Source organism: Macaca nemestrina, chromosome 2, assembly GCF_043159975.1.
Source record: "Macaca nemestrina isolate mMacNem1 chromosome 2, mMacNem.hap1, whole genome shotgun sequence".
NCBI lineage: Eukaryota > Metazoa > Chordata > Mammalia > Primates > Cercopithecidae > Macaca > Macaca nemestrina.
Genome location: NC_092126.1, coordinates 15,329,625 through 15,356,128, shown reverse-complemented (window position 1 = coordinate 15,356,128; position 26,504 = coordinate 15,329,625). Strand labels below are relative to the sequence as shown.

Genomic DNA, 26,504 nt, shown 5'->3' with positions numbered 1-26,504 from the left:
AACAGAATGTTTGATTAGTCACAACATGACTGTGCCAAACTAGGTTTATTATAGTTTTGTTTTTTTTTTTTTTTGAGACAGAGTCTAGCTCTGTCACCCAGCTGGAGTGCAATGGTGCGATTTCAGCTCATTTCAACTTGTGCCTCCTGGGCTCAAGTGACCCTTCCACTTCAGCCTCCTGAGTAGCGGGGACTATAGACACATGCCACTGTACCTGGCTAATTTTTGTGTTTTTTGTAAAGATAAGGTTTCGCTGTGTTGCCCAGGCTGGTTTGGAACTCCTGGGCTTAAGTGATCCTCCCGCCTCAGTCTTCCAAAGTGCTGGAATTACAAGCATGAGCCACTGTGCCTGGCTTATTATAGATTCTTTGCAGAGTTTTACATGTGATACTACTGGCAGCATCTGACAGTCTTTAAGCAATTTCCTCACATTGATCCTTTAATATGCATTATCATATGGATCCTTGATCTGAAATGCCTAAAATCAAACAATTATTTAGCTTTTAAAAATAATAACCTATTTAGGTTGGGCGCGGTGGCTCAAGCCTGTAATCCCAGCACTTTGGGAGGCCGAGATGGGCGGATCACGAGGTCAGGAGTTCGAAACCATCCTGGCTAACACTGTGAAACCCCGTCTCTACTAAAAAATACAAAAAAATTAGCCGAGCGTGGTGGCGGCGCCTGTAGTCCCAGCTACTCGGGAGGCTGAGGCAGGAGAATGGCGGGAACCCGGGAGGCGGAGCTTGCAGTGAGCCGAGATCGCGCCACTGCGCTCCAGCCTGGGCGACAGAGCGAGACTCCGCCTCAAAAAAAAAAAAAAAAAAAAAAAAAAAAAAAAGATGGCTCATGCCTGTAATCCCAACATTTAGGGGAGGCCAAGGTGGATCACTTCAGTCCAGGAGTTCAAGACCAGCCTGGGCAACATAGTGAGACCCCCATCTCTACAAAAATAAAAGTAAAAAATAAAAAAGAATAAAAATGTAGAAAAGTAGGATAAGGTTCAAAGGAGTGAGAGTGGGCCCCATCTCTTATCTTTGCCTTCCTGGAGCTTTGTTGCCTGAGGAGCTGGCAAATGAGAAGAGACATCTCTGGCTCTGCCAGTGTAGACAACTGAGATGACTCTGGAGAATATTTGTGGGGTTGAGGACGGAGACCACCATTGTTGAGAGCCATTATAACTCAGATCAGGATTATTGGTGTTAAACGTGGTAGTGTCTAAGTACTTAATGGAGTAAATGTTTTCAAGGTTACTATTACTTTAAATCTAATGATGTATTCTTATCTAATTTTTATCACTAGGCAAAAAATTTTCAGGAAGACCCATGTGTACGTTACTAACCAATAAGAGATATGAGTTGCTGTATAACTGTGGAATTCAGCTTCTTCACATTGGAAGGCCTCTTGCTGCCTTCGAATGTCTGATTGAAGCTGTTCAGGTTTATCATGCAAATCCTCGCCTCTGGCTACGGCTGGCTGAATGCTGCATTGCTGCCAATAAGGGGGTGAGTGCTACTTGGGTATCTTTTTGAACCCTATCTTCCCCCAACTTACTACATGGAATGTTAAAGAAAAAAAAAAAACCTTGGAAACATACATAAGACATCATTCTCTTTTTTTTTTCTTTAATTTTTTTTTTTTGAGACGGAGTTTCTCTCTTGTGCCCAGGCTGGAGTGCAATGGCACAATCTCAGCTCACTGCAACCTCCACCTCCAGGATTCAAGCGAGTCTCCTGCCTCAGCCTCCCGAATAGCTGGGACTACATACACATGCCCCCATGCCCAGCTAATTTTGTATTTTTAGTAGACACAGGGTTTCAACATGTTGCCCAGGCTGGTTTTGAACTCCTGACCTTAGGCAATCCACCCACCTCAGCCTCCCAAAGTGCTGGGATTACAAAGTGCTGGGATTACAGGCGTGAAGGTTAAAAAGAGAATGATGATGATCATTCTTTTCTTTTGATTTCAGTGAAATGTATATGTAGTCTTCTTTAACCATTGGTGAAAAAAAATTTAGTTTCAAAAAGTCATTTGATGGCCGGGCGCAATGGCTCATGCCTGTAATCCAAGCACTTTGAGAGGCCGAGGTGGGTGGATCTCTTGAGCTCAGGAGTTCAAGACCAGACTAGACAACACAGTGAGACACCCACATCTCTACAAAAAATTATTAGGTGTGGCACCAAGTGCCTGTAGTCCCAGCTATTCAAGAGGCCGAGGTGGGAAGATCATTTGAGCCTGGGAGGTGGAGGTTGGAGTGAGACCAGATAGAGCCTCTGTACTCCACCTTAGGCAACCGAGCGAGACTCTGTCTCAAAAAAAATAAAAATGTATAAAGTAATTTGTTAACATTCTCATTCTTGGTAAGTAAGTGTGGCAACATTAAAGAGTTGAAGCCAGTGATAAAGTCATGTATGTTGGAACAGTGGTCTGCTAGCTGCTCCAGGGCTCAGGAGCCATGCCATCTGCTGGCGTAAGCATAGTGTTGTGGCCGGGCGCGGTGGCTCAAGCCTGTAATCCCAGCACTTTGGGAGGCCGAGACGGGCGGATCACGAGGTCAGGAGATCGAGACCATCCTGGCTAACCCGGTGAAACCCCGTCTCTACTAAAAAAATACAAAAAATTAGCCGGGCGAGGTGGCGGCGCCTGTAGTCCCAGCTACTCGGGAGGCTGAGGCAGGAGAATGGCGTGAACCCGGGAGGCGGAGCTTGCAGTGAGCTGAGATCCGGCCACTGCACTCCAGGCTGGGCGACAGAGCCAGACTCCATCTCAAAAAAAAAAAAAAAAAAAAAAGAATAGTGTTGTGTAGCCTGATAATTAGAAAAGGTCTGATAATTCAATGTGGAAAGAACTGCATTTTCTTCAATGCCTGAGGGTTTTACTTTGGTTTCAGTAAATGATACAGAGTTTATGGATTACACGAGGCTGTTTCTCTCTGACACATGATTGCCCATGGTAGCTATGCGAATAGGCCAGTTTACATTGATGTCCATGCTTAGATTATCTCCAAATGGCAGTTGGTGGAAGCTTTTTGAATTTCAATTTGGGAGGGATCAATAGGAGATAGGGGAAAGATGAGTTGTATCAGAATTACCAGATGTGTGTATCTTCCATTTGCTACCCCACCCCCTGCCCTTGCTGTGAAACATTGGGAAGATATGATACCTGGAGGTTTTACCTTGCATGCCTGCCATAGGTGATGTTGAGGCTCTCCTGCTGCACAGCAGTTTCTGAGAAGTACAAGAACTAAGGGGATTAAAGAAGTGTGTTTGCTAGTTTTCATACATGGTACTTAGGTAGTTTATGATTTGAGTATACCAATAGAGGAAGAGATGAGTGATTTGTCTTTCAAAGACTTTAATTATTTAATTATAGTTTGCTTTTTAAAAGACAACTTACTTTTTTTTTTTTTTTTTGAGACAGAGTTTTGCTCTTTTTGCCCAGGCTAGAGTGCAATGGCGCGATCTCGGCTCACCGCAACCTCCGCCTCCCGGGTTCAAGCGATTCTCCTGCCTCAGCCTCCCAAGCAGCTGGGATTACAGGCATGTGCCACCACCCCGGCTAATTTTGTATTTTTAGTAGAGACGGGGTTTCTCCATGTTGGTCAGGCTGGTCTTGAACTCCCGACCTCAGGTGATCAACCTGCCTCGGCCTCCCGAAGTGCTGGGATTACAAGCGTGAGCCACCGCGCCCGGCAAGACAACTTTCTTATTGGTTAATTCTTAACTGATAAACAGTTCTAGGTAGAATTTATACTTCTTAAAGATAAAAGAAGCAAATAGAAATTGCCTATTCTCTTTAATCTGTTTATAAATTTAAGTGTTGGGGGCCTTTCTTTGGTATTTACTGGAAACCAGGGAGTTACTTTTTTCTGGGAAAAGAAAAAAGTAACTCCCTGATTTTGTAAAGTTTAATATTTTCTTTTTAAATTAACTGGTTTTAGAAATAGTACTTTTAGGATTGTGTTTGTTCTACAGAAGCCATTGAGCTTATGAGGTCTCCTCCCCTTCCCCTAGAGGAGAAGGAGCGGGAGGGGAGGATAAGTATTTTCCATATTAATATGCTGCTAGTCCTGTTTTTTTTTTTCCTAGAAAAGTTGTAAATTTGTAATTTTTTAAAAATGGTAAAGATGACTTTTGATTGCCATAACTTCATGAACACACAAAATTTGTGCTGCTAATAGGAAACTTGCCACCACTAATATCTTTGACTGTGCTTTTCCTCCTAAAAAAAAACTTTAGGGTAACCTAAAAAACAGTAAAAACAAGCCCAAAACACTAATAAAATCAGAGGACAAATCTCAACAGGAGTAACTGTAAACTCCAAATAAAAATTCATTAAATTTGTTAAGTCAAGACAGGAGGTATGCTGAACAAAGCAGTTTGTACCTTCAGAAATAAATTCATTTTGGATTTTAAAAAATTAACTTGTTTATGCTAAGGAGGACATTTTGTCCTGAATATCTGGTACGTATTATTTTAGACTTGGCAGAGGCAAGGCTTGTGTTTACCTGGGCAGTGTATAATATATGGGAAAAGATCTGCTAAACAAAAATAGTCTCAGTATTTTAATTTTGTATGATCCTTTTACCTTAAAACTGATCTGGCACACTTTCCGGCTATCGGTGATTGAAGGTATGGATTATTGTACGTTTTTTAGTTCCGAACATTCTACCATGGGCCAGTTTGTTTTCATCTGTTACATCTTCAGATCTGGCCATTTGGATCAGTTAGCAATAAGTACATCTTCAGATCTGGCCATTTGGATCAGTTAGCAATAAGTGGCCTTAGCAATAAGACAAGAGAATATAGATGAATCAATGTAAATTTATCACCACGACTAGGAAAATAAGTCAGAATGGAAGTCCTCACAATAATAGTTTAAAATATCCACTTTTTCATTAACATTGCATGGCATTCTCTATACACAACTAGTTTTGATCAGAGCAGTTTTATTGTATTTTTTAGCACTGTGTAGTATGTTCTTTATTAAAAGTCATGTATGGAAGTGCGACTATAATAAGTTACATTCAGAAGCAATAAGTAACAGTACAGAAACATTTGTGTTTAGAGAAAAGACTTTGCAGGGCAGAGATTAGTTTTGCAAATTCATATTGACTGACTCCAGTTTGTTCTGGTATGTGATAATTTGGATGTCATTATAAGATAACTACTTGGAGGCCGGGCGTGGTGGCTCAAGCCTGTAATCCCAGCACTTTGGGAGGCCAAGACGGGCGGATCACGAGGTCAGGAGATCGAGACCATCCTGGCTAACTCGGTGAAACCCCGTCTCTACTAAAAAATACAAAAAGCTAGCCAGGATGGTGGCGGGCACCTGTAGTCCCAGCTACTCGGGAGGCTGAGGCAGGAGAATGGCGTGAACCCAGGAGGCAGAGCTTGCAGTGAGTTGAGATCCGGCCACTGCACTCCAGCCTGGGTGACAGAGCAAGACTCCGTCTAAAAAAAAAAAAAAGATAACTACTTGGGATTCCACCTGCAGGTAAATTAGAGACTTGTTTTATTTTTCAAACAGGGTCTCACTCTGTCACTCAGGCTAGAGTGCAGTGGCGTGATCATGGCTCACTGCAGCCTCGACCTCCTTGGTGTCAAGTGATCTTCCCACCTCAGCTTCCCTAGTAGCTGGGGCATGCATGACCACACCTGGCTAATTTTTGTATTTCTTTGTAGAGATGGAGTTTCACCACATTACCCACACTGGTCTCAAGTTCCTGGGCTCTAGCGATCCACCTGCCTCAGCCTCCCAAAGTGCTAGGATTACAGGTGTGAGCCACCTTGCCCAGCTTAGTTTTATTTTTTAAATTAAAAAAGATTTGGCCTGGAGTGGTGGTTCATGCCTCTAATCCCAGCACTTTGGGAGGCTGAGGTGGGTGGATCAGGAGGTCAGGAGATCAAGACCATCCTGGCTAACATGGTGAAACCCCGTCTCTACTAAAAATACAAAAAATTAGTTGGATGTGGTGGCACCCACCTGTAGTCCTAGCTACTTGGGAGGCTGAGGCAGGAGAATTGCTTGAACCCGGGAGGCAGAGGTTGCAGTAAGCCAAGATAACACTATTGCACTCCAGCCTGGGTGATAGAATGAGACTCCTTCTCAAAAAAAAAAAAAAAAAAAAAATTAAAAAGGTTTTTCGGGGCCGGCCACAGTGGCTCATGCCTGTAATCCCACCACTTTGGGAGGCCAAGGTGGGCAGATCATGAGATCAGGAGATCCAGACCATCCTGGCTAACACGGTGAAACCCCATCTCTACTAAATATACAAAAAAATAGCCAGGCGTGGTGGCGAGCGCCTGTAGTCCCAGCTACTCGGGAGGCTGACGCAGGAGGATGGCGTGAATCCAGGAGGCGGAGCTTGCAGTGAGCCAAGATTGTGCCACTGCACTCCAGCCTGGGCGACAGAGCAGGACTCTCTAAAAAAAAAAAAAAAAAATTTCGGGCCAGGCACAGTGGCTCACACCTGTAATCCCAACACTTTGGGAGGCCGAGGCGGGTGGATCACAAGGTCAGGAGTTCAAGACCAGCGTGGCCAACACGGCCAACAACTCTAAAAAAAATACAAAAATTAGCTGGGCACAGTGGTGCACGCCTGTAGTCCCAGCTACTCGGGAGGCTGAGGCAGCAGAATTGCTTGAACCTGGGAAATGGAGGTTGCAGTGAGCCGAGATTGCGCCACTGCACTCCTGCCTGGGCAACAGAGTGATACTCCATCTCAATAATAATAATAATAATAATAAAAGATTTTTCCTGGCTGGACATGGTATCTCACACCTGTAATCTCAGTACTTTGGGAGGCCGAGGCGGGTGGATCACTTGAGGTCAGGAGTTTGAGACCAACCTGGCCAACATGGTGAAACCCTGTCTCTACTAAAATACAAAAATTAGCCGGGTGTGGTGACAGGCGCCCGTAATCCTAGCTACTCGGGAGGCTGAGGCAAGAGAATCACTTGAACCCAGGAGGTGGAGGTTGCAGTGAACCGAGATTACACCACTGCACCCAACCCTGGGCGACAGAGTGAGACTCTGTCTTAAAAAAAAAGAAAAAAAAAAATTTCCAGCCTCGGCAACTTGGCAAAACCCTGCCTCTAAAAAATAAATAGAAAAATTAGCTGGTCGTGGTGGCACGCACCTGTACCTGTAGTCCCAGCTACTTGAGAAGGTGAAGCAGGAGGATCACTTGAGCCCAGGAGGTAGAAGTTGCAGTGAGCCGAGATCATGCCATTGTACTCCATCCTGGGCAACAGAGCTAAACCTTGTCTTTAAAAAAAAAAAAAAAAAAAAAAAAAGGAGAAAAAAAAAGGTAGATACAGGGTCTTACTATGTTGCCCAGGCTGGTCTGGAACTCCTGGTTTCAAGTGATCCTCCTGCCTCAGCTTCCCAAAGGGCTGGGATTACAGGCATGAGCCACTGCACCCAACCAAATTAGAGGCTTAGAATGAAGGGGGGTGATAAATGAAATTATCACTGTGAGCTCTGTCGTGAGATAATATATCTTAATCAGATATCCTAAAGTAACTATGTATGTGTAAGTAGCTTTTATTATTTTCAGTTTAATATTTATTCATTTGGTTTGGGGATTTTAATGTCCTAAAAGGCAAGTATTGTGTCCATGTAAATTTTTACCATATACAGCTTATTAAAGTTTATATATTGTTGACAATGTAATTAATACTTTGAATTAAGAAGGAAATGATCTGTGTTTTAGGAAGTGGAGCTGCTTCACTTTTCTTTTACACTGTATTTTAGGCTCTCATTTTCCTTACTCTGATGTCAAAGTACCTGTAATATGTAGCATGGCACTGGAGGTATAGAATATTCTAAGTAAATAATTCTGAATAAATTTTGGGGACATAATTGAATTGGATTTTGTTCTTAGAATTTTCTCCAATCTCATGTAAACAAAATGTAGCATATATCCCAGATTTTCAGCCTTACGTACTTTTTCCACTAATACCAAACATGTTTCCATTATCACCAAAAAAAGTCCTCGTTGATTTTAAGAACTTTCTTAAATTTAGAGTAATTGTGAGAGGTATTCCCCCATTTTTTATACCACATCTTACAATTCCCTAGAATTTACTGGAAATTATTTGTATTTTGTAGACCTCTGAACAAGAAACTAAAGGCCTTCCCAGCAAAAAAGGAATTGTACAGTCTATTGTTGGTCAAGGCTATCATCGTAAAATAGTTTTGGCATCCCAGTCTATACAGAATACTGTTTATAAGTAAGTATTTTGCAAAGAAAAAGTATATATATTTAATACTAGTTTACATAATGTTACTTATATATAAAAGTATGCTTAGGATTTATCATTGCATAGGAGTACCCACTTTGTAACTAGGTTTATTGCTATTTCAACAAACAGACCCTCATGTATAGGTCCATAGTGAATGTTATCTAACGTGATTTTGGTTTATTACATCCATGGGTACTGTAATTATTGATGGCCTAGGAAACCCTAGTCTGTTCAGTGCCATTATTAAGAATGTCCAGAAGAGGGCATCTTGGTATCTCCTTTTTATGTAGTTTTGGTTATCATTGATACTTTTCATTTAGGTATTTTCTTATAGTTCCCTAGGACTGAAAATACATGAAAGTGAATTCTTACTATTGGAAGAAAAAAGGTGTATGAAAACATAAAGCAACCAAAGCAGTATAGAAGCTGCAACATGTATAACGTTCGTTTGACAATTTGGAATTGCCATTATTTGTAAAGTGGCAAACTTTGCAAATAATTAACTGCCTTAATTTGTTTTTGTCAAAGAACAAAATTGTTCTCTGCCATTTAAAAGTGTTTCCAAAGTATAGAAAATATCTGATACACGATAACTTAGTCTTAATTTAGTTAAACTATGATGCAGGAATATTTTTTAAAACTATTATGATAAAGCATTTCAAAGTTTTAAAGCCATTTCAAAGTTGTTACTACTTTTCAAAATTTTGTTTTTCCCTAATAAAGATTCTATTTGGGCATATCAAACCAACAGAAAGTTGTATAAAGTGTCAATGAAATTATAAGACAAAAAGTAATGTTGCTGTTTCAAAGTGTATAGAGGCATTTTTGAAAGCAAGGATCAACCAAAGTAAGGCTCAAGTGTGAAAATCTATTTTCTTCCCTTTCATCCCATTCTTAATATACCGCTCCTTGCCCTCATTACAGTTGCCCTTGTCTGCAGTTTCTCTAGTATGTTAACATTAACATTGTGTACATCAAATTGTCTCTCCTTGGTCTCATTCCTAGAGACACAGTGTATGTAATTTATATACTTGCAACCCATTATTTATACTATTTGCAACCTATACTTAGGATTTGGGTTATTTAGCATGCTTTTACAACTGCTTATATTAAAATTTCTACCTATTAAAAGGCATAGCTTTCATTTATTATCGATTGGTTTTATTCCTCATAATAAAAAAGCCTTATTTTAAAATCTTTTATCCACTTAGCTAATTTGGTTTTGTTCTTTTAAGTGATGGGCAGTCTTCGGCCATTCCTGTAGCCAGTATGGAGTTTGCAGCCATATGTCTCAGAAATGCCTTGTTGCTGCTACCTGAAGAACAGCAAGATCCAAAGCAGGAAAATGGGGCTAAAAATAGTAATCAATTAGGTGGGAACACAGAGAGCAGCGAAAGCAGTGAAACTTGCAGGTATTCTAATCCTTGTGACCTCCCTTGGCAAAATCCTTTCAGGACTTCTTTAGTAAACCCTTTTGTTCTTTAAGTAAATTCCTAAATTCTTCAACCTAAATTTCTGAAATTCTCTGTTTTGCATAACAAGAAAGGAAAGCATTTATGTTTCTAAGTCTTTCTGGAAGAGAGAAGTAAGGTGAAGGCTAAGTTAGGAGAGATCCTTGAAAAAGAAAAGTAGAAAGTAGCAGTTTTGGCCGGATGCAGTGGCTCATGCCTATAAAAGGCTGAGGCAAGAGAATTGCTTGAACCCAGGAGGCAGCAGTTGTAGCGAGCTGAGATTGTGCCACTGCTCTCCAGCTTTGGCGACAGAGTGAAACTTCATCTCAAAAAAAAAAAAAAAAAAAGGAAGTATCAGCTTTTCATTGACAACGGGGATATTTGTAAGAAGTCCTGTTGTCAGACAGCTTTAAAAAAAAAAAAATTGACCAGGTGTGGTGGCTCATGCCTGTAATCCCAGCACTTTGGGAGGCCAAGGTGGGTGGATCACTTGAGGTTAGGAGTTGAAGACTAGCCTGGCCAACATGGGGAAACCCCGTCTCTACTAAAACTACAAAAATTGGGCCTGGTGGCGGGTACCTATAATCCCAGCTACTAGGGAAGCTGAGGCAAGAGAATCACTTGAACCCGGGAGGCAGTGGTTGCAGTGAGCCAAGATCATGTCACCGCACTCCAGCCTGGGTGACAGAATGAGACTCCGTCTCAAAAAAACAAAAAATTTGTTAAAATACACACTTAACTCCTAAAGCTGCTCATAGTTCTTATTATATTCTGCCTGTCCTCTTAATATAATATAATCACTAACCTCCAGAATATTTTTGTATGTTTCTGGTTTTCTAGTATAAATTCAAAATTATGCAAATCTGGGCAGGGTACTGGAGGAGGCCAAGAGTTAAGTCTAACCTGGGCAGCATAGCAAGACCCCATCTCTTCAAAAAAAATGTAAAATAAATAAAAATTATGTGACTCTATAGAAATTGGGAGAACTTTGTAAGGACAAAACAACATTTTATATATAGGAAATTCTGCTTTTTTTCTTTCTTTTGTTTGTTTGTTTGTTTGTTTGAGACAGAGTCTCCCTCTGTCACCTAGGCTGGAATGCAATGGCACGATCTCAACTCACTGCAACCTCCGCCTCACAGGCTCAAGCGATTCTCCTGCCTCAACCCCCTAAGTAGCTGGGATTATAGGCACAGTGCCACTATGCCCGGCTAATTTTTGTATTTTTAGTAGAGATAGGGTTTTGCCACATTGTCCAGGACAGTCTTGAACTCGTAACCTCAAGTGATCCACCCTCCTCAGCCTCCCAAAGTGCTGAGATTGCAGGCATGAGCCACTACACCCAGCCGGAAATTCTGTTTTTTATACATGGCATCTTTAAACTTACGTCTCACATCCCAGTGTTTTTTCTTGATTATAATAGCAGTCGATACATGTTTACTATAAAAAATTTAGGCTGGGCATGATGGCTTACACCTGTAATCCCAGTGCTAAGGGAGACCAAGGCTAAAGGATTGCTTGAGGCTAGGAGTTCGAAGCCAGCCTATCCAACATAACGAGACCCCATCTCTACAAGAAATAAAAAAATTAGCTGAGTGTGGTGCCGGGCACCATTAGTCCCAGCTACTTGGGAAGCTGACGTAGGAGGATTGCCTGAGCCCAGGAGTTTGAAGCTGCAGTGAGCTATGATGATGCCACGCTGCACTCCAGCCTGGGCAACAGAGTCTCAAAAACCCAGTCTCAAGAAAAGGTGGGGTTGGGAGGGGTAAGGGGAATTAGAATAATGAGAAATGTGTGAAAGTTTTGAGTTATTTCCTTTATGTAGTAAAGATACTGTTTTCAGTTAGAGATTTTTTTTTTTTTTTTTTTTTGAGATGGAGTCTCGCTCTGCTGCCCAGGCTGGAGTGCAGGGGCTGGATCTCAGCTCACTGCAAGCTCCGCCTCCCGGATTTACGCCATTCTCCTGCCTCAGCCTCCCGAGTAGCTGGGACTACAGGCGCCCGCCACGTCGCCCGGCTAGTTTTTTGTATTTTTTAGTAGAGACGGGGTTTCACCGTGTTAGCCAGGATGGTCTCGATCTCCCGACCTCGTGATCCGCCCGTCTCGGCCTCCCAAAGTGCTGGGATTACAGGCCTGAGCCACCGCGCCCGGCTTCAGTTAGAGATTTTTTAAAGCAGTGTTGGGGGGCAAAGAAACTAAATATGCAATATAGCTTTTTTTTTTTTTTTTTGAGACAGAGTCTCGCTCTGTCGCCCAGGCTGGAGTGCAGTGGCTGGATCTCAGCTCACTGCAAGCTCCGCCTCCCCGGTTCACGCCATTCTCCTGCCTCAGCCTCCCGAGTAGCTGGGGCTACAGGCACCCGCCACCTCGCCCGGCTAGTTTTTTTGTATTTTTTTAGTAGAGATGGGGTTTCACCATGTTAGCCAGGATGGTCTCGATCTCCTGACCTCGTGATCCGCCCGTCTCGGCCTCCCAAAGTGCTGGGATTACAGGCTTGAGCCACTGCGCCCGGCCCAATATAGCTTTAACATGTTAGTGTTACCAAATTACTAAGCATTTCCATTGTTTAACTCTTTTACACTTTTGTTGTAAAAAGTTACATGGGAGGCAGGGTGAGGTGGATCATCCCTGTAAATCCCAGCACTTTGGGAGGCCAAGGTAGGTGGGTCACCTGAGTTCAGGAGTTCAAGACCAGCCTGGCTAACATGGTGAAACACTGTTTCTACTTAAAATACAAAAAATTAGCTGGGTGTGGTGGTGCATGCCTGTAATCCCAGCTACTCGGGAGGCTGAGGCAAGAGAATCACTCGAACCCGGGAGGCAGAAGTTGCAGTGAGCCGAGATCGTGCAATTGCACTCCAACCTGAGCAACAAGAGCAAAACTGTCTCGAAAAAAGAAAAAGAAAAGTTGGGAGTAAGGATAGGGAAACAAAATTTTACATTTAATTTTGTATTTGTTGCTCTTCATAATTAAGACTCTTACCTCTATTTTAGCAGTAAAAGCCATGATGGAGATAAATTCATTCCAGCTCCACCTTCTTCTCCACTGAGAAAACAGGAATTAGAAAACTTAAAGTGAGTATCTAAACAAAATTAGCATTGCATCTATTGAAATGAACACATTCATGGCTGGGCATAGTGGCTCACACCTGTAATCCCAGCACTTTGGGAGGCCCAGGCTGGTGGATCACTAGGTCAGGAGTTCAAAACCAGCCTGGCCAAGATAGTGAAACCCTGTCTGTACTAAAAATACAAAAATTAGCTGGGCATGGTGGCGGGCGCCTGTAATCCCAGTTACTTGGGAGGCTGAGGCAATAGAATTGCTTGAACCCGGGAGGCAGAGGTTGCAGTGAGTGTGTCACTGCACTCTAGCCCGAGCAACTCTGTCTCAAAACAAAAGAAATGAACACATTCTTTTTTATCTTGTTTATACTGTTAATATGATGAATTACACTGATCAAATATTAAACTAATCTTTCAATCTTGTGATAAACCCTACTTGGTCAGAATGTATTTCCTTTTGTATAAATTTTTAGATTTGATTTGTTAATACTTCATTGGGAATAAGTGCTTCTATATTCATGAGGAAGATTGGTCCATACTGTTCTTTCCTTGAAATTATTTTGTCAGATTTGGTTTCAGGATTATGCTGACCATATAAATGAGTTGAGAAGTACTTCATCTTCCTCTGTTTTCTGCAAGAGTCTGTGTAAGATAGGTATTACTCATGGACACGAAGAGGGGAACAACGGGCACTGGGGCCTCCTGGAGGGTGGAGGATGAGAGAGGATCAGAAAAAATAACTGTTGGGTAGTAGGCTTAGTACCTGGGTCACAAAATAATCTGTACAACAAACCCCCATGACATAAGTTTACTGTATAACAAACCTGCACATGTACCCCTGAACTAATAAAAAGGACAGGTATTACTTCTTCCCTAAGTATTTGATAGAATTCACCAGTGAAACCATCCAGCCTAGGATATTCCTTGCTGGAAAATTTTTGATAATGAATTCAACTTGTTCAACAGAACACTTTTTTCAGATTTTGTATTTCATCTTTTTTTTTGAGATGGAGTCTCGCTCTGTCGCCCAGACTGGAGTGCAGTGGTACAATCTCAGCTCACTGCAAGCTCCGCCTCCTGGGTTCACACCATTCTCCTGCCTCAGCCTCCCAAGTAGCTGGGACTACAGGCACCCGCCACCACGCCTGGCTAATTTTTTGTATTTTTAGTAGAGATGGGGTTTCACCATGTTAGCCAGGATGGTCTTGATCTCCTGACCTCGTGATCTGCCCACCTTGGCCTGCCAAGGTTTGGGGATTACAGGCCACGCGCCTGGCCTGTATTTCATCTTATCTCAGTTTGGTTAAGTTTTATTTTTCAAGGAATTTTCCAAGTTGTCAAATTTATTGGACTAACATTGTTCATAATGTTGTTTTACCTTTTTAATGTCTGTAGAATCTACAGTTATACCTCTATTTTCTTTCTTTTTTTCTTTTTTTTTTTTTTCGAGATGGAGTTTCACTCTTTGTCCCAGGCTGGAGTGCAGTGGTGTGATCTCGGCTTACTGCAACGTCTGCCTGCTGGGTTCAAGCGATTCTCCTGCCTCAGCTTCCCAAGTAGCTGGAATTACAGGTGCCTGCCAGCACGCCTGCCTAAATTTTTGTATTTTTAGTAGAGGCGGAGTTTTACCATGTTGTTGGCCAGGCTGGTCTCAAACTCCTGACCTCAGGTGATCCACCCGCCTCAGCCTCCCAGAGTTCTGGGATTATAGGCATGAGCCACTGCGCCCAGCCAATTTTCATATGTGATATTTGTGGGATCTCTCGCTTTCTCTTCTTTCCTAAGCAATTCCGCTAGCGATTTACATATTGGATTGATGTTTTCAGAGAATAGACTTGTACTTCATTTTCTGTTTTCTATTTCATTTCTGCTCTTTATTTTATTTTTCTACTAACTGTGAGTTTATTTTGCTCTTTTTTTAGCTTCTTATGCTGGTCACTGATTTTTAGATGGTCCTCTTCTACACAGTTCCCTTTAAGCCTGCTGTGACTTCATTCCACAAATAATTAGTTATATTTGTTTATTTGACTCCATGGTGTCTTTTTTTAAAAATTAAACTTCATTTAGAGACGATTGTAGATTCACACATAGTCTATTGTAGATTCACATATAGTCTAAAAAGCAATACAGAAGCCTGGGCAACATAGTAAGACTCTGTCTCTAAAAAAATCAAAAAACTAGGCTGGGTGCGGTGTTTCACGCCTGTTATCCCAGCACATTGGTGGGATGCCGAGGCAGGTGGATCAGCTGAGGTCAGGAGTTCGAGACCAGCCTGGCCAACACAGTGAAACCCCATCTCTACTGAAAATACAAAAGTTGACCGGGCGTGGTGGCAGGTGCCTGTAATTCTAGCTACCTGGGAGGCTGAGGGAGGAGAATCGCTTGAGCCCGGTAGGCAGAGGTTGCAGTGAGCCAAGACCACACCATTGCACTCCAGCCTGGGCAACAAGAGCGAAACTCCATCTCAAAAAAGAAAGGAAAAAAGAAAAAAAAGTATCTGGGCATGATGTTGCATGCCTGTGGTTCCAGGTAGCTGGGAGGCTGAGGTAGGAGGATCACTTTAAGCCCTGGAGGTCATGACTGCAGTAAGCTGTGATTATACCACCAAACTCCAGCATGGATGACAGATCAAGGCTCTGTCTCTAAAAATAAAAATAATATAGAGACCTAATCTACCCTTTACCCAGTTTCCCCAAAGGTAACTTCTTACAGAACTTTAGTACTTGATGGGCGTGGTGGCTCATGCCTATAATCCCAGCACTTTGGGAGGCCATGGTGGGTGGATCATGAGGTCAGGAGTTCAAGACCAGCCTGACCAATATGGTGAAACCCAATCTCTACTAAAAATACAAAAATTAGCCAGGTGTGGTGGTGCACGCCTGTAGTCCCAGCTACTCGGGAGGCTGAAGCAGGAGAATTGCTTCAACTGGGGAGGCGGAGGGAGGTTTCAGTGAGCCAAGATTGTGCCACTGCACTCCAGCCTGGGCGACAGACTCCGTCTCAAAACAAAACAAGAACTTTAGTACAATATCACAGTCAGGATATTAACATTGATACAGTCAAGATACAGAACTTTTTTTGTTTGTTTTACAATATTTTCATTACATTCAATTTCTTTTTTTTTTTTTTTTTTTTTGAGACGGAGTCTTGCTCTGTAGCCCGGGCTGGAGTGCAGTGGCCAGATCTCAGCTCACTGCAAGCTCCGCCTCCCGGGTTTACGCCATTCTCCTGCCTCAGCCTCCCGAGTAGCTGGGACTACAGGCGCCCGCCACCTCGCCCGGCTAGTTTTTTGTATTTTTAGTAGAGACGGGGTTTCACCGTGTTAGCCAGGATGGTCTCGATCTCCTGACCTCGTGATCCGCCCGTCTCGGCGTCCCAAAGTGCTGGGATTACAGGCTTGAGCCACCGCGCCCGGCCTACATTCAATTTCTTAAAAACTTTGTGGCCAGGCGTGATGGCTCACGCCTGTAATCCCAGCACTTTGGGAGGCCGAGGTGAGCGGATCACGAGGTCAGGAGATCAAGACCAGCCTGGCCAACATAGTGAAATCCCATCTCTACTAAAAATACAAAAATTAGCCGGGCATGGTGGCGTGCACCTGTAGTCCCAGCTAACTCAGGAGGCTGAGGCAGGAGAACCTTTTGAACCCTGGAGGCAGAGGTTGTGGTGAGCTGAAATCGCACCACTGCACTCCAGCCTGGGCAACAGAGCAAGACTCCGTCTCAAAAAAAAAAAGAAAAAAGAAAAGAAAGAAAGAAAAAGAAACGAAACTGCCAAACTCTTTTAACAGAGTGACTGTACCATTTTACATTTCCACCAGGGATGTATAAGTGATCCAGGTTCTCTACCACAATATTTCATATTTTCTTTTTTAAAAAAATTATTTTTTCATCACATACTTGTTTTGATATTTGTGTGTGTTGTAGGTACTTTTTTTTTTTTTTTCCGCCAGGCTGGAGTACAATAGCGTGATCTCGGCTCACTGCGGCCTCCACCTCCTGGGTTCAAGCAGTTCTCCTGCCTCAGCTTCCCGAGTAGCTAGGACTACAGATATGCACCACCACGCCCAACTAATTTTTGTATTTTTAGTAGAGACAGGGTTTCATCATGTTGGCCAGGATGGTCTCTTGACCTCTCAATCCACCCGCCCTGGCCTCCCAAAGTGCTGGGATTACAGGCATGAGCCACCGCACCCGGCCTCTTGTAGGCACTTTTTACTTTACTCATTCTAATAAGGAAATAAGATGTGTAGTGCTATCTCATTGTGATTTTTATTTGCATTTCTCTAATGAACTTTTTTTTTTTTTTTGTGAGACGGACTCTCGCTCTGTCCCCCAGGTTGGAGTGCAGTGGCGCGATCTCAGCTCACTGCAAGCTCCGCCTCCCAGGTTCACGCCATTCTCCTGCCTCAGCCTCCTGAGTAGCTGGGACTACAGGCTCCCGCCACCACGCCCGGCTAATTTTTTGTATTTTTAGTAGAGACAGGGTTTCACCATGGTCTCGATCTCCTGACCTTGTGATCCGCCCGCCTCGGCCTCCCAAAGTGCTGGGATTACAGGCGTGAGCCACTGCGCCCAGCCATGAACTTCTTTTTATGTGGTATAGCTTTTCGTTTTGTTTTTGTGTGTTGTCATTGTTGTTGCTGTTGTTCTGAGACCGAGTCTCGCTGTATTGCCCAGGCTGGACTGCAATGGCAGGATCTCAGCTTACTGCAACCTCCGCCTCCCAGGTGCAAGCAACTCTCATGCCTCAGCCTCCTGAGTAGCTGAGATTACAGGCATGTGCCGCCACACCCGGCTAATTTTTGTATTTTTGGTAGAGACGGAGTGTCACCATGTTGGTCTGCTGGTCTCAAACTCCTGAGCTCAAGTGATCTGCCCGCCTCAGCCTCCCATAGTGCTGGGATTATAGGCGTGAGCCACCACATCTGGCCTTTACCAGTAATTTTGTAGTCTGTACACTGCTCTGTACCTTACTTTATTCCCATATCAGCATAAACCTTTGTTTCACTCTTTCTCATGGGTGCCTAGAGTTGCATTTTGTGGATATGATCTAATTTGTCTAACATTGCTTTTTATTGAGCTGTTTATAATGTTTTCAGTTTTTGCTGTTACAAATAATGGTGCAGTTAAGTATGGTTATACACATTTAAAGGGAATCCTTAATGAAGAAGACATTTGAAACAGTTTTTTAAACTTGATTTAATTTTTACAGGTTTACTTGAATGAATACTAATCTTTTTTTTTTTTTTTTTTTTTGAGATGGATTTTTGCCCTTGTGCCCCAGGCTGGAGTGCAGTGGCGTATCTTGGCTCACTGCAACCTCCGCCTCCCAAGTGCAAGCAGTTCTCTTGCCTCAGCCTCCCAACTAGCTGGAATTACAGGCATACACCACCACGCCGGGCTAATTTTTTTATATTTTTAATAGAGATGGGGTTTCACCATGTCAATCAGGCTAGTCTCAAACTCCTGACCTCAGGAGATCCATCTGCTTCAGCTTCCCAAAGTGCTGGCATTACGAGTATGAGCCACCCACCCAGCTTAATGAGTACTAATTTTAGGATTGCTTTATTTATGTGTGCAATATAAGAAGTATATTGTTTCTGCCAGGTGCGGTGGCTCACGCCTGTAATCCCAGCACTTTGGGAGGCCAAGGCAGGCAAATCGCCTGAGGTCAAGAGTTCAAGACCAGCCTGGCCAACGTGGCAAAACCCTGTCTCTACTAAAAATACAAAAAAAGTTAGCTGGGCATAGTGGCGCACACCTGCAGTCTCAGCTACTCAGGAGGCTGAGGCAGGAGAACTGCTTGAACCCAGAAGGCAGAGGTTGCAGTGAGCCGAAATCATGCCACTATACGCCAGCCCTGGGGGACAGAATGAAACTCTGTCTCTCACACACACACAAAAAGTAGTATAGGCCGGGCGCGGTGACTCACGCCTGTAATCGCAGCACTTTGGGAGGCCGAGGTGGGCGGATCATGAGGTCAGGCGATCGAGACCATCCTGGCTAACAGGGTGAAACCCCGTCTCTACTAAAAATACAAAAAAGCCGGGCGCGGTGGCGGGCGCCTATAGTCCCAGCTACTCGGGAGGCTGAGGCAGGAGAATGGCGTGAACCTGGGAGGCGGAGCTTGCAGTGAGCCGAGATGGTGCCACTGAACTCCAGCCCGGGCGACAGAGCGAGACTCCATCTCAAAAAAATAAAAAAGATAAAAAAATAAAAAAAAAGTAGGGCCAGGCGCGGTGGCTCAAGCCTGTAATCCCAGCACTTTGGGAGGCCGAGACGGGCGGATCACGAGGTCAGGAGATCAAGACCATCCTGACTAACACGGTGAAACCCCATCTCTACTAAAAAATACAAAAAACTAGCCGGGCGAGGTGGTGGCGAGTGCCTGTAGTCCCAGCTACTCGGGAGGCTGAGGCAGGAGAATGGCGTGAACCCGGGAGGCGGAGCTTGCAGTGAGCCGAGATGGTGCCACTGAACTCCAGCCCGGGCGACAGAGCGAGACTCCGTCTCAAAAAAAAAAAAAGAGTAGTATATTGTCTTATAATGGTTAAACATCTGCAGAGTTGTGTAATTTAACTTTACCTTCTGAGAATGTCATTAAAGAGAAGTGTGTATACAGGGTGGGATTACTCTCAAAGAGTTTTGTACCTTTCATGGGTACAGCTGTTTGCTTTGCATATGTCATAGGAGGATTGATGATTTTCAGAGAAAATAATATCACTTCCGTTTTTGTGTGTGTGTGTCAAAAAATGCAAAGGGCTTCCATAGAGAATGCCGTCATGATAAAGTGAGGCAAGGGTGGATTCTGTAGTGTATATATATATATTTTTCTTATGGAGCAGATGGGAGGGAGAAAGGAAACAGTACAAGATGGAAGGAGCCTTAGGGTAGATTTATAAAAAGGACTGCTATGCCAGACAGTAGCAATGGTAATGTGGACACAAATGGTGAAGGGGAGGAGTTGTAAAAGAATTGTGTCATAATTTTCAAAGCCATAAAGCTCACAATGCAGTTGGGTGTGTTAAAGGGCAGTTCTGTGGCAGGAGCCAGCTGTCTTCTATATAAGGAGCCTGAGCACTGTGTTTTAAGATTGTGGAATTCTTCGAGATTTCATCTGTTTCTGACCTGAACTCTTAGGTTATTGAAAATGTGACTAGTGTATAGTTTAGCTTTTATGGACTATTTTGACCCCTTGGGCTCAATAATACCCAGGACACCAATGCAAAGCCCCATTTTCTGTTTCCAGCATAACTGATATGCAGTAAATTAGCATGACTTTTCCAATGGCCACTTTTTATGATATGGGTTCATAGCCCCTTGAGTATTTTTGTTTATATACAAAAACTTTCATTCTAACCAAGTTACCAAGTATGGTTTTAGAAGGCAGATAATAATTAAAGAAGTTGTGAGATTCTATATTAAATCAAGGTAGTTTTCAGAAAAATATTCTCACAATTGAAATAAAAATGTGGCCCCAAATTAGGAAAATGTCTCAGAAATCAACTAACTAGTTTAAAGGTAAGATTTGGATGAACTTAGAGATATAATGGATGAATAAAGTTACATAGTCATCCTTTGGTATCCTTGAGGGATTGGTTCCAGGGCCCCCGACAGATACCACAGTCCTCAGATATAAAATTTCTTATATAAAATGGTGTAGTAATTGCACATAACCTATGCATAGCCTCTCATATACTTTACTTATTTTTATTTTATTTATTTTTTTGAGACATAGTTTCGCTCTTGTCATGCAGGATGGAGTGCAGTGGCTCAATCTTGGCTCACTGCAACCTCCACCTCCTGGGTTCCAGCGATTCTCCTGCTTCAGCCTTCCAAGTAGCTGGGATTACGGGTGTGTGCCACCATGCCTGGCTAATTTTTGTATTGTTAGTAGAGACAGGCTTTCACCATGTTGACCAGGCTGGTATTGAACTCCTGGCCTCAAGTGATCCACCCATCTTGGCCTCCCAAAGTGCTGGGATTACAGGTGTGAGCCACTGCGCCCAGCCTTCTTTCATATACTTTAAGTCATCTTTAGAGTACTTATAATACCTAGTGCACTGTATATGCTGTATAAACAGTTATCATACTATGTTGGTTTTTAATTTTTTAAAAATTGTTGTGTTATTTTTTATTTTTATATTTTAGAATATTTTCTATTTATAGTTGGTTGAATCTACAGATTTGGAACCTGTGGATTCCAAGCACCAACTGTATATATAATGACACTTTTAGAAATTTGCTTCAGTTTCTGAACTACTCAGTGCTGTATGAAGCTGTAAGTATTATTCAATTAAGGAGATAACACACTCACACAAACATTCTATGCTCTGGAATTAAATAAATGCTATGACTTTGAAATTTTAAGGTGATTCTGTTCCTAGATGTTTATCAAAGAGAAACAGAAACTTGTCCACAAAAGAATTTTATAGTAGCTTTACTCCTGGTAGACAAAACCTAGACATAGCCGAGGTATTCGTCAGTAGAAGAATGGATAACTAAGTTGTATTACACTTGTATTTTGGAATACTAGTCAGCTATAAGGAAGAACCAATGAGATCGGGCACAGTGGCTCATGTCTGTAATCCCGACGCTTTGGGAGGTCCAGGCAGGCAGATTGCTTGAGTCCAGCAGTTTGAGACGAGCATGGGCAACATGGTGAAACACCATCTGTACAAAAAATTGGCTAGGCATGGTGCTGCACATCTGTAGTTCCAGCTGCTCGGGAGGCTGAGGTGGGAGGATCACCTGAGCCCTGTAGGTTTGAGGCTACAGTGAACTGACGTTGCACCGATGCACTCCAACCTGGGTGACAGAGTGAGACCCTGTCTCAAACCAAAACCAATTACTAATACACAAGTTAACATGGATGAATCTCAAAACATTTTTGTTTCCTCTTTTCCTTCACATGAGGTATATACTGTATGATTCCATTTATACCATGACAAACAAAACTTTCTGAATAGACAAAACTAATTTATGTTGCTAGAAATCAGAACAGTGGTTGCGGGAATTGACTGGAAAGAAATGTAAACGCATCAATTTAAGCAGCAGACCCCAACCTTTTTGGCACCAGGGACCGGGATCGTGGTAGACAATTTTTCTGTGGAAAGGGTTGCAGGGGAGGTAGATTCAGGATGATTCAAAAACATTACATTTATTGTGCACTGTATTTCTGTTATTATTACATTGTAATACATAATGAAATAATTATACAACTCACTATAATGTAGAATCAGTGGGAGCCCTGAGCTTGTTTTCCTACAACTAGATGGTCCCATGTGGGAGTGATGGGAGACAGTGACAGATCATCAGGCATTAGATTCTCATATGGAGCTCCTTACAGGCACAGTTCACGATAAGATATACACTCCTATGAGAATCTAATGCTGCTGCTGATCTGACAGGAGGCAGATCTCAGGCAGTAATGCAAGCCATGGGAGCAGCTGTAAATATAGATGAAGCGGGCCAGGCGTGGTGGCTCATGCCTGTAATCCCAGCACTTTGGGAGGCTGAGGCGGGTGGATCACCTGAGGTCAGGAGTTTGAGACCAGCCGGGCCAACATGGTGAAACCCTGTCTCTACTAAAAATACAGAAATACAAACATTAGGGTGTGGTGGTATGCACCTGTAATATATATATTTTTAGTAGAGGCAGGGTTTTACCATGTTGTCCAGGCTGGTCTCAAACCCCTGACCTCAAGTGATCCTGAAGTGTTGGGATAACAGGCGTGAGCCACTGTGCCCAGCCAAATTTGGTTTCTTAACTAAAAAAGAAGAAAATACTTATCTACTTGTATTTAATATGTATTCCTTAGATTCTAAGGCTGCAGTATCCAAGCCATTCACCACATATGGCTACTAAGCACTTGAATTGTGTCCAGTGTGAATTCAGGTGCACTGTTCAAGTGTAAGACACACACCAGGTTTCAAAACATACTATGAAAAAAATGGAAACTATGTCATTAATAACTTTTAAATCAATTATATGTTGAATTGATATTTTAAACATAGTAGCTTAAATTAAATATATTAAAAATAGGCCGGGCGCAGTGACTTACGCCTATAATCACAGCACTTTGGGAGGCCAAGGTTGGTGGATCACCTGCGTTCAAGAGTTTGAGACCAGCCTGGCCAACATGATGAAACCCCCTCTCCCTACCAAAAGTACAAAAATTAGCTAGGTGTGGTGGTGGGCACCTGTAATCCCAGCTACACGGGGGGCTGAGGCAGGAGAATCACTTGAACCCGGGAGGCGGAGGTTGCTGTGTGCCGAGATTGCACCACTGCACTCCAGCCTAGGTGACAGAACAAGACTCCATCTCAAAAAAAATAAATATAGTAAGCCAGGCGAGGTGGCTCACACCTGTAATCCCAGGACTTTGGGAGGCCAAAGCAGGTGGATCACCTGAGGTCAAGAGTTTGAGATAAGCCTGGCCAACATGGTGAAACCCTGTCTGTACTAAAAATACAAAAAATTAAGCGGGTGTAGTGGCGCGTGCCTGTAATCCCAGCTATTAGGAGGCTGAAGCAGGAGAATCGCTTGAACCCAGGAGGTGGAGGTGGAGGTTGCTGTGAGCCCAGATGGCGCTATTGCACTCCAGCCTTGGCAACAAGAGCGAAATTCCATCTCAATAAATAAATAAAATAAAATAAAAATAATTTTACGTGTTTCTTTTAATGTTATTTTTTAAACGTGTCTGTTAGAAAATTTTAAATTACATTTATGGCTTCAATTGTATTTCTTCCTTTTTTTTTATCTTTTACCAAAAAAAAAAAACGATACCACAAACTTTCACTACACCATACACAAACTTCTGGCCTCAAGCAATTCTCCCACTTCAGCCTCCCGGATAACTAAGACTACAGACATGGGCTGGGCTCCGTGGCTCATGCCTGTCATCCCAGCACTTGGGGAGGCCGAGGCGGGCAGATCATGAGGTCAAGAGATCGAGACCATACTGGTCAACATGGTGAAACACCATCTCTACTAAAATTACAAAAATTAGCTGGGTGTGGTGGTGCACGCATGTAGTCCCAGCTCCTCGGGAGGGTGAGGCAGGAGAATTGCTTGAATGCAGGAGGCAGAGGTTGCAGTGAGCTGAGATTGTGCCACTGCACTCCAGCCCAGCGACAGAGTGAGACTCCGTCCTCCCCAGCCCCCCCAAAAAAAAGACTACAGGCATGTACCGCCGTGCCTAGCTACTTTTTTATTTTTTGTAGAGCCAGAGTCTCGCTGTGTTGCCCAGTGTAGTCTTACACTCCTGAGCTGCAGCAAAACTCCTGGGCTCAAGCAGTCTTACCACCTTGGCCCCCCCAAAGCATTAAAATTACAAGTGTTAGCCACTGCAGTTGGCTGTGGCTCTAATTATATTTCTCTTGAATAGAACTGCTCTAAGGTTTTAAGACAAGTGTGTTTGGATGTTTGTATAACATGATTTTTACGTGTGTGAATGTTGTTACTATGCCACAGTTTTTTTGTACCACAAGTTTTAACTGAATTATTTATCTCTTTAGAAAATTTTTTTTCATTAAAAGGCCTAATTCCCAAAGGAATCATCTTAGAACATAGTTTCTTGGGCAGGATTGATATTTTGGCTATATGCTTTGATTTACATGTGAATGTTTGCTGTATCCATTTGGGAGATAATAGGTTTTTTAAATACAATGATTGATTATAATAGAATAATGTATTTTTCTTCTGATATGTTTTTTGGTATTTATTTATTTATTTATTTAGAGATGGAGTCTCACTCTGGCCCATACTGGAGTGCAGTAGCACAATCTTGGCTCGCTGCAACCCCTGCCTTCTGGGTTCAAATTATTCTTCTGCCTCAGCCTCCCAAGTAGCTGGGATTACAGCTGCCCACCACACCCAGCTAATGTTTGTAGTTTTTGTAGAGACAGGGTTTCACCATTTTGGCCAGGCTGGTCTCAAACACCTGACCTCAAGTGATCTGCCCACCTCTGCCTCCCAAAGTGCTGGGATTACAGGTGTGAGCCACCACACCCAGTCTGTTTTTGTTTTTTTGTTTGAGATGGGAGTCTCGCTCTGTCGCCCAGGCTGGAATGCTGTGGCGCAGTCTCGGCTCACCGCAACCTCTGCCTCCTGGGTTCAAGCGATTCTCCTGCCTTAGCCTCCCGAGTAGCTGGGACTACAAGTGCACTCCCAGCTAACTTTTTTCTATTTTTAGTAGAGACGGGGTTTCACCGTGTTAGCCAGGATGGTCTTGATCTCCTGACCTCATGATCCACCCACCTCGACCTCCCAAAGTGGTGGGATTACAGGCGTGAGCCACTACACCCGGCCACCTTTTTTTTTTTTTAATAGCTTTATCGAGGCTGGCTGCGGTGGCTCGCCCCTGTAATTCTCGCCTTTTGGGAGGCCAAGACAGGTGGATCATTTGAGTTGAGGAGTTTGAGACCAGTCTGGGAAACATGGTGAAACCTTGTCTCTATAAAAAATACAAAAAAACTAGCCTAATGTGATTGTGCACACCAGTAGTCCCAGCTATTTGGGCGGCTAAGGCAAGAGGATCACTTGAGCCCTGGAGGTCAAGGCTGCAGTGAGCTGAGATCACGCCACTCCACTCCAGCCTAGGTAACAGAGTGAGACCCTGTCTCAAAAATAAAAAATAGTTTTATTGGCCAAGCGTGGTGGCTTACGTCTGTAATCCCAGCACTTTGGGAGGCCGAGGCGGGTGGATCACCCGAGTTCAGGAGTTTGAGACCAGCCTGACCAACATGGAGAAACCCCATCTCTACTAAAAATACAAAAAAGTAGCCAGGGGTGGTGGCAAATGCCTGTAATGCCAGCTACTCGGGAGGCTGAGGCAGGAGAATCGCTTGAACCGGGAGGCAGAGGTTGCAGTGAGCTGAGGTCATGCCATTGCATTCTAGCCTGGGCAACAAGAGTGAAATTCCATCTCAAAAAAAAAAGAAAAGAAAAAAGAAAAAATAGCTTTATTGTGGCCAGGCGCAGTGGCTCACACCTGTAATCATAGCACTTTCGAAGGCCAAGGCAGGTGGATCACTTGAGTTCAGGAGTTTGAAACCAGCCGGGCCAGCGTGGTGAAATCCCATCTCTACTAAAAATACAAAAATTAGCCGGGGGCAGGGAGCGAGTGTAGTGGCCCATGCCTGTATTCCCAGCACTGTGGGAGGCCCAGGTGGGTGGATCACCTAAGGTCAGGATTTGAGACCAGCCTGGCCAACATGGGGAAACCCCATCTCTAGTAAAAATACAAAAATTAGCTGGGCGTGGTGGCAGCCAGCTGTAATCCCAGCTACTTGGGAGGCTGAGGCAGGAGAATCGATTGAACCCAGGAGGCAGAGGTTGCAATGAGCCAAGATCGTGCCATTGCACTCCAGTCTGGGGGACAAGAGCCAAACTCTGTCTTTAAAAAAAAAAAAAAAATTGCCAGGTGTGGTGGTGTACAACTATAGTCCCAGCTACTCAGGAGGCTGAGGCAGGAAAGTCACTTGAACCCTGGAGGCAGAGGTTGCAGTGAGCCAAGATTACGCCACTGCACTCCAGCCTGGGCGATGGAGTGCGACTCTGTCTCAAAAAAAAAAAAAAGCTTTATTGAAACAATTCAAATGGCATACAGTTAATCCATTAGAAGTATACAATCCATGGTTTTTATTATTTTCATAGTATGTACAACCATCAGCAGTCAATTTTAGAACATTTTTATTACCCCAAAAACAAACCCTATACACTCAGCTATTACCACCCC

General features: G+C 43.3%; 1 protein-coding gene across 6 annotated transcripts in view; it reads left to right on the top strand.

The window, feature by feature from the left end:
- Positions 1-26,504, top strand: part of LOC105470942 (CCR4-NOT transcription complex subunit 10) — a 98,290-nt gene that overhangs the window by 42,906 nt on the left and 28,880 nt on the right. For 4 of the 6 annotated variants that reach the window (XM_071090762.1, XM_071090761.1, XM_071090763.1 and 1 more), the window contains 4 exons: positions 1,300-1,502; positions 8,113-8,234; positions 9,482-9,658; positions 12,692-12,772. In XM_071090762.1, the coding sequence (XP_070946863.1) occupies positions 1,300-1,502; positions 8,113-8,234; positions 9,482-9,658; positions 12,692-12,772 (583 nt within the window). The remainder of the gene's footprint in view (positions 1-1,299; positions 1,503-8,112; positions 8,235-9,481; positions 9,659-12,691; positions 12,773-26,504) is intronic. The other 2 variants (XM_071090758.1, XM_071090760.1) reach the window with 2 other exon arrangements.